Below are 11,371 nucleotides of genomic sequence, written 5' to 3' on the forward strand. Positions count from 1 at the left end.
AACTAAGTGATACCTACACGTTTACCAGTGATTGGTGCGCACATCTTACAGACAGGCGCAGAGAAAAGCGAATGAAAGAAAGGATTTTAAAACCACGTCTGACTCCCGTTTCTTTCTCTCCTTGTTTTAACTACCTGCCCATAGTAAGTCCCCACGTTAAGCCAGGAGACCCCCGTTTTGACTTTGCCCTCGACTACCCTCAGCCTGTCCCAACGCCTGGCTAAGTGAGCTGCTCACTAAGTACTTGCTGGACTGATGAGGGCTGGGTGTCCAGCCAGGTTTGGACTCGGTAGATCTTTCTGGACTCGGTAGATCTTTCTGGACTCGGTAGATCTTTCTGGACTCGGTAGATCTTTCTGGACTCGGTAGATCTTTGCCCCAAAGAGGCTCTTCTGGGAAATGACTCGTCTCCCTCCCCGAAACAAGTGACTGAGGTCACGGATCCCTGGCCACGGAGCTCAGCTGGTTAGAACATCATCCCCATTCGCCAAAGTCCTGGGTTGGATCCCTGGTCGGGGCACATCCAAGAAGCAACCAATGAATGCATCAATACGTGGAACCGAAGCGTAGTAACCTCCATCTTGTATAAAAAACTGCTGTCTGAAACTCTCTGCTGTTGTTAGATAGTCCCTAGTCCTGTACACTCTGTCATTATAAACTCTGTCCCCTTAAGACAGTCTGCTATTCTGTAAAATGACTTTGTTTTTAGTTCAAATAACAGAAAAAGATAAACTTTACTGTCTGACCTTGCAAGCTAGCCATCCAATGTAACAGACTAAAACAGACTAATACTGATAATAATTCCCATTTTCTTACGCCAAGTACAAACTCACTATGCATTCAAGGTTACCACTGTCTGCAACAATAACTCACACAGAGCCCTTTGTGATACCTGCGAACACAGAGGCTGAAAAGTATACATACGGGACACTGCCTCTATTTCAGGGCTGAGAGGTTTGGAAGAAACACCTCTCTCTGGGCCGCGAGTCATTTCTTCAATAAACGACTCCTAACGAACTGGCTCATTAAGGCGTCTTGTATCTCATTCGATGATTGACAATACAACAGAACAACAAACCAATGTCTCTCTCTCAAAATCAATAAATTAAAAAAATACTTCAAGCCTGGCCTCCTTGTCTCGGCAGTTGAGCCTCGACCTGTGAACTAGGGAGGTGAGGGTTCGCTTCCCAGCATGCCCGGGTGACAGCTTGAGCTCTGACAATGCAGGAGGCAGCCCATCGGTGAGTCTCTCTCTCTCATCACTGATGTCCCCCTCTCCCCTCTCCCCTCTCCCCTCTCCCCTCTCCCCTCTTCCCTCCACTCTGAAATCAATAACCCCCCCCCCCCCCCCAAAAAAAAGGCTCCCAGGGTCCCGACCTATGCTCTGCACACTGCACTGGCCCTGCACACCTCCGCCCCACCCCACGACACTTCCGCTGCACCCACAGCTCCGCTACGTCCGGCTCCCTCCCCACCAAGCTCACTGTCGGCGCAGGCGCACTGCGGAGTCCAGGGCGCGTCGCACTTCCCCGCGAACTACATCTCCCACAATCCCAATCGGCCGGACCACCTCCCGCTCGAGGTGGGGGGGGGGGAGGTGGACCAGGTCGCCCCGGGGCGGGACCGGGCCTCCTGAAAATGTCCTGCCTGTGTCCTCGTGGGTAGAATTCGTTTTGAGGGAATCTTGGGATCCCGGGAAGGTAGGACACCTGTCCCGGTTAGGTACGACTCGGTCCCCCGCCGCCTCTCAGGTCCCCTCAGTGTAAAACGGCACATGGTCTGGCCCAGAGGAGACCCCTGCGGCGCGCGGAGACTCCGGGGAGTGAGGGGCGGCCCGGGCGCGCATGCGCGGAGGCGCGGCGTGGGGGCGGGAGCCGCGCAGCCCCTTCCCCGCGGCGGTGAAGGTGAGTGCGGGCCGGGCGGGGTGTGTCCCGCGCTGGGATTGACGCTCCCCCGCGGCGACCCCCGTTGGCACGACCACCGCCTCCCAACTGCTCTGAACGCCCTGGACCCCAACTGTCCGGAAAGCTGGGGTGCCCGGGCGCCCAGGTTTAGCGTTCGTCCATCAAAATGCCTCTACAGTTAGACCACCGCCACCGCTGCACTGCCATTCCCGCGTCCCCGTCTCTCTCCGCCGCGTACCGTCTGTTTTTACGTAACAGCCGACATGTTGGGAGGGCTCCCCTCTCCTCGGCTTTCCCCGCAGGTAGCACAGCTCCTTCCTGACAAGCCTCGCGGTGAACGGCTTGTTCTGTTCAACCAGGTGTCACACTAGCTGCACACCTGGCCACCGCCCTCCCCTGGGTGGTGGGTGTCAGTCTTCTCATTGTCCTTGAGATGATGACACAGGCAAACACCAAGGAAGCAATGGTGCTGATGACGTTTATAGCCAGCCCGGGGTGCAGACAAACATTTTTGTTAGATATATTTTTATTGATTTTACAGAGAGGAAGGGAGAGGGATAGAGAGTTAGAAACATCGATGAGAGAGAAACATCGATCAGCTGCCTCCTGCACACCTCCCACTGGGGATGTGCCCGCAACCAAGGCACATGCCCTTGACCAGAATCGAACCTGGGACCCTTCAGTCCACAGGCCGACCTGAGCCAAACCGGTTACAGCCAAACATTTTTTTAAAGATATATTTTAATATATATATTTTTTATTGATTTTTTACAGAGAGGAAGGAAGAGTGATAGATAGAAACATCGATGAGAGAGAAACATCGATCAGCTGCCTCTTGCACACCTCCCACTGGGGATGTGCCTGCAACCAAGGTACATGCCCTTGACCGGAATCGAACCCGGGACCCTTCAGTCCACAGGCCGAGGCTCTATCCACTGAGCCAAACCGGTTTTGGCAAAGATATATTTTTATTGATTTTTAGAGAGGAAGGGAGAGGGAGCGATAGAAACATCAATGATGAGATCATCAATGATGGACTGCCTCCTTGGGGACTGAGCCCACAGTCCAGGCACGTGCCCTGGCAGGAATCCACCTGACCTCCTGGTCCATAGGTTGCCGCTCAACCAGGCGGCTGGGCCAGACATTTGAGTGTGCCCTAACCCTAACCCTAACCATTTGGCTTATACTGTGCTTGGTTATGCGACTTGGTTATGCTTCGTAACCTTCTGAGCTCACCTTTTCTCTTAAAAATAGGAGACTGGATTAGTTGATCTCTAAGAACTGGCCTGCTCTAAAATTCTGTGCTTAGTGAGTAGAATCCAGATTAGATCACAATGTGTTAACGATAGACGTCATCAACTTCCATTTCTCTGCTAATGTCAGTGAACTATAGCTATTAGAATGTTGGCAGCCAGCCGAAACCGGTTTGGCTCAGTGGATAGAGCGTCAGCCTGTGGACTGAAAGGTCCCAGGTTCGATTCCGGTCAAGGGCATGTACCTTGGTTGCGGGCACATCCCCAGTGGGAGGTGTGCAGGAGGCAGCTGATCGATGTTTCTCTCTCATCGATGTTTCTAGCTCTCTATCCCTCTCCCTTCCTCTCTGTAAAATATCAATAAAATATATTAAAAAAAAAAAAAAGAATGTTGGCAGCCGCCTTAGGAAGAACTGCCCCATATTGTGCTTGCAATTTCTTCCTTGTTGCTGAAAATATGAAATTAGCAGATAATCCAACTCTCTTCCCCTTTATTTGTTGTCATTTTATAGGTCATTGCTAGGAAGAACTCTGGGCGTGATAACACCTTGTATGCGAGGATGGCTCAACTCTTAAAATCTCATCTGATAAACGCTGCAGTGATTCGTAATCGAACTAACATGCTTCCGTCGCTTGGAGTCGTTAGAAATAGAATGATGTCAACCCATAAGTCACCAAAGAAGATGGGAGAATATTACAGGCGGCTGAATCTGGAAGAAGGATGCTCTGCAGACGACGTCAGGGAGTCTTTCCGGAAGCTCGCCAAGCAATACCATCCAGACAGTGGCTCTCCCACGGCGGATTCTGCAACGTTTATAAAGATCGAGGAAGCGTACAGGGAGGTACGCTCCCACGTGATGCGACAAACAAATGCCAGGCAGAAGAAAATCGAAGATGCAGACGATGAGGAAGAAAACTCCAAATATAAAACACCCCAACACAGGCACTACCTAAGTTTCGAAGGTATTGGTTTTGGAACTCCAAGTCAGCGAGAGAAGCAGTACAGGCAATTCAGAGCAGACCGTGCCGCTGAGCAAGTGATGGAATATCAAAAGCAGAAGCTGCATAGCCGGTACTTCCCCGAAGGTTTAACTGTCAAAGATGTGAGACAGAGTAAAGAACAGAAGATAACGCAAGCAATAGAGCGTTTAGTGGAGGATCTCATTCAGGAGTCAATGGCCAGGGGAGACTTCGATAACCTCAGCGGGAAAGGAAAACCTCTCCAGAAGTTTTCTGGCTGTTCATATCTTGACCCCATGACTCACAACCTGAACAGAATATTGATAGATAACGGATACCAGCCAGAATGGATCCTAATGCAAAAGGAAATAAAGGATACTATTGATCAACTCCGACAGTCCATTGTGGTTTCCAGGAAAAAACTGGGGAATCGCATGACGCCCGCTGAACAGAAACAGTGGAACCAAGTTTGTGAGCAGTTTCGGGAAGACATCAGAAAACTAAACAAGCGAGTGAACGATTTTAATTTGATTGTCCCCCTCCTAACCAGGCAAAAAGTCCATTTTGACGCGCAGAAAGAAATCGCGAGAGCCCAGGAAATATACGAGACCCTTGTCCAATCCAAAGAAGTCGCAGAGGAAGACCCAAACCACATGGATCAGGGCGAAGGGGAGAAAACATCTGGAGTCAAGACAGGGCTTTTCAACTGGATGAATACGTGGAAATTCATTAAAACCTGACCATTTCAACGTTCACAGTCCCGCCCCAGATCATCTTCAGTTGTACTGACATCACACATAGAGGCCGGGATGTATGGCTGTTACACAGGCGTTAGAGAACTGTGTGCCATACTTTTCACAAAACCCATCACAGCTCCGGTAAGGAGAAAGCTGGAAGAGGCTGTCACAGAAATGTTCAGCCAGCTCCGCTCCGGGAAAATAGCAAGGGAAGAAGAGACGCCCTAAGAAAACAATTTAATCCATTTCCAAGTTCAATGTCAGTCATCAGGGGAGATGCTTTGGGACAGGGACTTGGGCTGGGAATCATAAGGGGCATTCCAAACGTCGTCGTGCAGATTTAAAGTCTAATAACTTCAAACCAGTTGCATTTGCCAGTTTCAAACACCGGCACTTCAACAACACACCCAAAACATCAAAAGTCACCAACCTGAACAAGAATGTAGGCAGCTGGGTTATCAAAGCTCAAAACTGTTGTAAGACTTTGGGACCCCGTGGGTGGAAATGTTAAGATGCGGACATCAGCCTCTGGAGTCACTGCTTTTCCTTATAAAGGTCTTCTCTGCGGGCACTGAATTCTAAAAGGTATATCTGGGTTGTACTTTTTCCTCCCTAGCTTCACGATCCGTTGGCTGCAGAATTGGCCCGGCCACGCTAGGTGACGTAGCTATTCTGGAAATAGGGCCCTGTGTCCACTGTTAGAGAGCTCTGAGTGCATATTCTGATCTTCCAGGAGCGAAAAACCCCTGGGCTCAACGGAAACGTAAGATTTCACTTCTGGCTGCATCTCGCCTCAGAGCTTGAAATGGTAGGTTTGCATACACGTACCTGAGGCGTGTCTCTGTCACGTGTGGGACTCCCCAGAGCCTTTGTCAGCCACATGAAAATCTCAGTTTCCTGCCTTAGGGTTCGAATTTCCTGTCTTAGGAACCCTGCAGTGAACAAAGACAAGATGCCTGAACGTTGCACCTTTGGCAAATGACACGAGTTTGACATGCGTCAGATGGTTGTGTCCCGTCCACTTTAAGAACACCTGACTCTCTGAGGTCCGTGTAAGTGCTCTGGCCACCGAATTGGGCAGCCGGAAGGGTCTGGAGAGGGGTCAGAAGGAGCAGGTCATGTCCTCGCCTACCCCAGAGCGCTGCGTTCTGGATGCGGCTCAGAGCGTGGCACGGGCCATCTCGTGTGTGTGTGTGTGAAGAACAGCTATGCTGTGAAACGTGAGAGTTAAAACAAAACTACATCCTCCAAAGGAAATTTCAGACCCTTTTGCTTAGAGATGGGCATTGATTGCTATAGCATGTGATTATTTGGTTGATGAGTTATTTGGCTTCTAGAATGAGAGTGTTACTCTAAACAAAATGGTGACCAGTACAACACACGAGTATAGCTTTCTAATGAGGGCTCAGTTCCAGGACATGGAAAAGGCTATGATTCTGTGAGTCTTGCTAAAAAGGGAATTCAGTGTGTGACACCCAATTGCACTGAAGGAACCTAAGCAAGGAAAGCACTTTCTTTTCTTTTTTTTTTTAATTGTATTTTATTGATTTTTTACAGAGAGGAAGGGAGAGGGATAGAGAGCTAGAAACATCGATCAGCTGCCTCCTGCACACCTCCCACTGGGGATGTGCCCGCAACCAAGGTACATGCCCTTGACCGGAATCGAACCCGGGACCCTTCAGTCCGCAGGCCGACGCTCTATCCACTGAGCCAAACCGGTTTCGGCTAGGAAAGCACTTTCAATATTGGGTAGTGGGAAGGTGAAATGATTAGAAGACTCTGGTAAATCCTTAATTTCAGCACAGCACACTTTATATTTGTAAATGTTAATAAAGTTAATTTTCATGATTAACCAATGGTCCACTGTTACATAAACAGCTAATAATAATAACCACTGGGGTGGGGCGGACTAGAAGGGGTCAATGTGGAGAAAAGAGAGGGCATATGGAACACTTTCAATAATAAAGATTTTAAAAATAATAATAACCGTATTTTTGGCTGACCACCTAAATGCTTTTTAAATATTTATTTTTTTAAATATATTTTATTGATTTTTTACAGAGAGGAAGGGAGAGGGATAGAGAGTTAGAAACATCAATGAGAGAGAAACATCGATCAGCTGCCTCCTGCACACCTCCTACTGGGGATGTGCCCGCAGCCAAGGTACATGCCCTTGACCGGAATCGAACCCGGGACCCTTCAGTCCGCAGGCCGACGCTCTATCCACTGAGCCAAACCGGTTTCGGCCCTAAATGCTTTTTTAAAAAAATCTTTTAGATGGATGATATCAAAACTGACTGTGACATAGATTATTCTTGTTAGGAAGTTAATTCTGGCCCAGCTGATGTGGCTCAGTGGTTGAGCGTCAGCCTATGAACCAGGAGGTCACAGGTTGGATTCCCGGTCAGGACACATGCCTGGGTTATGGCTCGATCCCCAGTAGGGGGCGTGCAGGAGGCAGCCAATCAATGTTTCTCTCTCATCATTCATGTTTCTCCCTCTCCCTTCCTCTCTGAAACCCTAACCCTACCCCGGTGAGCTCCAGGCAGAGTGATGCAGGGGAAGCGAATGGGCTTGGAGCCAGGGAGATTGGCGTTTCGATCCAGGTTTTGTCCTTCACTGGTTATGTGGACCTTCCTGAATGCCCCTTTCCTCCTCTGGCAAAGGGGTGCCATCAGATCCAACCTGCAGGGTTGTTGTAATCCTTAGAGGTGATCAGGAGAGGCGGGGTGCAGCGTGGGGTCTCGGTGGATGTCAGCGGAGGCATACTGCCCTCTAGAGGACATCTGGGAAATGGGGGTGGGATCCTCAGCTGACTGTATGATTAGAGAGGTAGAGCTTCTATTTAGCCCATCCCACCAGGAGGCGGTGCTGGCTGGCATCTATTCTGATTGGTTGTTAAATATTTTGAACATCACCCCTGACCACAGGCATTTTGGAGGTGGGGCCAGGGAGGCACAGCGCTCACAGTGCACAGGGCAGTCGAGCAAAAGGAGGAATTTCTCCATGTCCTGCTCAACATCAAACATCCCACCAGACGTGCCTGTGGGTGAAGAATGCGTTTATAGCCACCTAAGCCCAGAACAGAATTACATCTATACTAATAAAAGGGTAATATGCAAATTGGTCAGGATGCCCTCACGGTAACAACCGAACAGCAGGCTGCGTGGGGCGACAAAGCTGGAAGGGGGGTTAGCGAGGGACAACCAAATGACTGAACAGCAGGCTGCATGGGGCGACCAGGCCAGCAGAGAGGCAGTTGGGGGCAACCAGGCTGGTGGGTGGGGGCAGTTAAGGGCAATCAGGCAGGCAGGCAGGTGAACAGTTAGGACCCAGCGGTCCCAGATTGTGAGAGGGATGTCTGACTGCTGGTTTAGACCCGATCCCCAGGATCCGGCCTAAACCGGGAGTCAGACATTCCCCCAGGGGTCCCAGATCGAAGAGGGTGCAGGCTGGGCTGAGGGGACTCTCCCTCGGCCCCCCCCCCCCCATGCACGAATTTCGTGCACCGGGCCTCTAGTTTACATATAAACAGCATACTTTTTGCATGATTTATCTATACTCATTCCCCCCTCCCCGACACAAATGCAACTGCTATGAGAATTGCCTTCATTTTCTTGGGAATTTTACCAGGAATTGGACCCCATCTTAGAAAGCATTACTGCTGGCCCCTGGCTCGTGGCTCTGGACCAGCACACGCTTCCGGCAGTCTGCCCTGGGATGTGGGATGCCATATGAGCCAGAGGAGATTGGAGAGCATTTTCATTTAGAACCAAATATTACTAAGCTATGATGTCCTGGCCAGCACCCCAGATGACCCCCAAAGATCCCCCCTTTTTGATATTCACCTTCTGTGTGGTGCCCTCTCACAACGTCTGAGAGTCGGTCCGTGTGACCAGTAGAATAGAGCCAAAGTGAGGGAGCTGCCATGTCCGAGGCAGCCGTGTGGACAGGCATGTGTCCAGCACTGAGGCCTGCAGCCCACAGCCAGGGGGTGAGCCGCAGGGGGAGCGGAGCCTCCAGATGCCTGCAGCCCACCTGCCAGTTTAACCAGAGACTCATGATGGTCCTGCATCGGAATCACTCAGCTAAGCTGCTCCCCGACTCCTGACCCTTAGAAACTGTGCAGCCTGGCTGGGGTGGCTCAGTGGTTGAGCGTCAACCTATGAACTAGGATGCGAGTACCCCACATTGGGCTCCAGTTGTGAATACCCCACGTTGGGCTGCCAGTTGCGAGTGTCCCCCCCAACATCCTGCGTGGGGTTCAGGGTTCAGGGTCAGGGTTCGGGCTCTGGAGGAGGCTGCACGCAAATGAAAGAGACTAGACAAGAAAATATTAATTTGGGCCCTAACTGGTTTGGCTCAGTGGATGGAGCGTCGGCCTGCAGACTCAAGGGTCCCAGGTTTGATTCCGGTCAAGGGCATGTACCTTGGTTGCGGGCACATCCCCAGTGGGAGGTGTGCAGGAGGCAGCTGATCGATGTTTCTCTCTCATCGATGTTTCTAACTCTCTATCCCTCTCCCTTCCTCTGTAAAAAATCAATAAAATATACTTAAAAATAAATAAATAAATAAATAAATAAATAAAATATTAATTTGGGAACTGGGGGCCAGGTGGAAGCCCAAGAGAGGACTCCGCTTTGCTCTGGCCTTGCGATCCCTTTTATTCAGGTTTGGGATCCACCCATAGCCCTTAGGCAGGCGATTTCGAGTCACAGCTCGATGATAGCCGGTCATCAAGGATTTACATGAGACCGAAAGGTGGAAGTTGCTTCAGCTCCCTTTGTCTCCACCAGATAGTGGGTGCATGGATCTGACCCTTGCCAGAGCCTCAAGGTTGACCAGCCTTCCGGGTCCTTGTCCACACTTCTCTGCTAGTGAAGGCAGTAGGCAGCTTCTGACACCAGAAGGTCACGGTTCCCAGTCAGGGCACGTGCTCAGGTGTCGGGCTCCATCCCCAGTCGGGGGTGTGCAGGAGGCAGCCAGTCAGTGTTTCTCTCATCAGTGTTTCTATCTCCCTCTTCTTCTCCCTTCCTCTTTGAAACAAAAAAAGAAAAGAAAAAATAAAGGAAGTAACTGCAAAATAATGAATAAATGTTTGCTGTATTAAGTTGCTAAATTTGGGGATGATTTGCTATGTAGCAACAGATAACTAATGTAATAGACATACATGAGTCTCAACTTCATCAATAAACATTGTGTTAAACGTATTTCATATGTGCTACTCTTCAAGTGTAATGACAATCTATAGTGTAAACATTGCTTGTTGGAGTGATTTCTTAATTTTTGGGTCACCTGTTGTGCTTCTGTTTTATATGGTCCCCAAAGGCCCTCTGCCTAATTGCTCTATGGCTTCTGGCACTACTGTATGACTGTGTCTTTTGCTGGCCCATCTGTACCCTATTATCCACTGAAGAATTTGTCTCCATATAGGTCTTTAAAATATATATATATATTATTGAAGAATTTGTCTCCATATAGGTCTTTAAAATATATATATATATATATTGAAATCAATATATATTATTGATTTCAGAGAGGAAGGGAGAAGGAGAGATAGAAACATCAGTGATGAGAGAGAATCATGGATCGGCTGCCTCCTGCACGCCCCACACTGGAGACAAGCCCGCAACCCGGGCCTGTGCTGGTTCATAGGTCGACACTCCCTCAACCAGGGAGCCATGCCAGCTGAGCCAGAAGCAAGATTCTAAAACTTATTTTTAAAAAACCAGCCTTTACAGGTCAGCAATTTAATTTTTTAAGGTCGCACATACTTCAAAAGTAATTTATTAAGTGAATATTTATTGAGCACCCTAGACCCTACCTGGCACATGTATCAAGATGAGAGATCGGGGGGGGGGGGGGGGGGCTGTAAGAGATCAACCGAAGGACTTGTATGCATGCATTTAAGCATAACCAATGGATAAAAAACACTGGGGGGAGGGGGCAGGTAAAGGCATGTACTGGGGGGAAGGGGAGGCCGGGGAAAGGTCAATGGGGAAGGAAAAAAAAAAAGAGCCAAAACCGGTTTGGCTCAGTGGATAGAGCATCGGCCTGCGGACTGAAAGGTCCCAGGTTCAATTCCGGTCAAGGGCACGTAACTTGGTTGCGGGCACATCCCCAGTAGGAGGTGTGCAGGAGGCAGCTAATCGATGTTTCTCTCTCATCAATGTTTCTAACTCTCTATCCCTCTTCCTTCCTCTCTGTAAAAAATCAATAAAATATATTTAAAAAAAAAAGGAGACATATGTACTACTATTTGTAATACTTCAAACAATTAAAAAAATAAAATTAAAAAAAATAAAAATAAAATAAAATAAATAAATGAATCTGAAAAAAAATAAAAATAAAAAAAAATAAAGATGTGGGTAATAAAATATCACTCTAAAATAAATGACTTATTCCTAAAAAAAAAAAAAAAAAAATGAGAGATCATGTAACTATAAATGTAGTATTTGACAACTGACAAAATAGTAGTCTCCATGGAAATGAGAACTGAGAGAGTGGAAGCATAAGC

General features: G+C 48.7%; 1 protein-coding gene across 2 annotated transcripts; it reads left to right on the forward strand.

Annotated features, from left to right (window-relative positions):
- Positions 1 to 1,584: 1,584 nt before the first annotated feature.
- DNAJC28 (DnaJ heat shock protein family (Hsp40) member C28) lies at positions 1,585 to 6,837 on the forward strand. Of its 2 annotated transcripts, none has more exons than XM_080656952.1 (2): positions 1,585 to 1,904; positions 3,670 to 6,837. In XM_080656952.1, exons 1-2 carry the CDS (start codon positions 1,845 to 1,847, stop codon positions 4,855 to 4,857), a joined length of 1,248 nt encoding a protein of 415 aa, XP_080513078.1. In that variant the 5' UTR covers positions 1,585 to 1,844; the 3' UTR covers positions 4,858 to 6,837. The 2 variants fall into 2 exon arrangements, with proteins under 2 accessions (XP_080513078.1, XP_080513079.1); XM_080656953.1 differs by having other exon boundaries at positions 1,591 to 1,700.
- Positions 6,838 to 11,371: the final 4,534 nt, after the last annotated feature.

Source organism: Plecotus auritus (assembly GCF_963455305.1).
Source record: "Plecotus auritus genome assembly, chromosome: 2".
NCBI lineage: Eukaryota > Metazoa > Chordata > Mammalia > Chiroptera > Vespertilionidae > Plecotus > Plecotus auritus.

Coding starts and splice junctions, on each gene's coding strand:
- DNAJC28 (XM_080656952.1), top strand. CDS start 1,845: ATGCGCGGAGGCGCGGCGTGGGGGCGGGAGCCGCGCAGCCCCTTCCCC. Junction 1,905..3,669: donor CCTTCCCCGCGGCGGTGAAG/GTGAGTGCGGGC, acceptor GTCATTTTATAG/GTCATTGCTAGGAAGAACTC.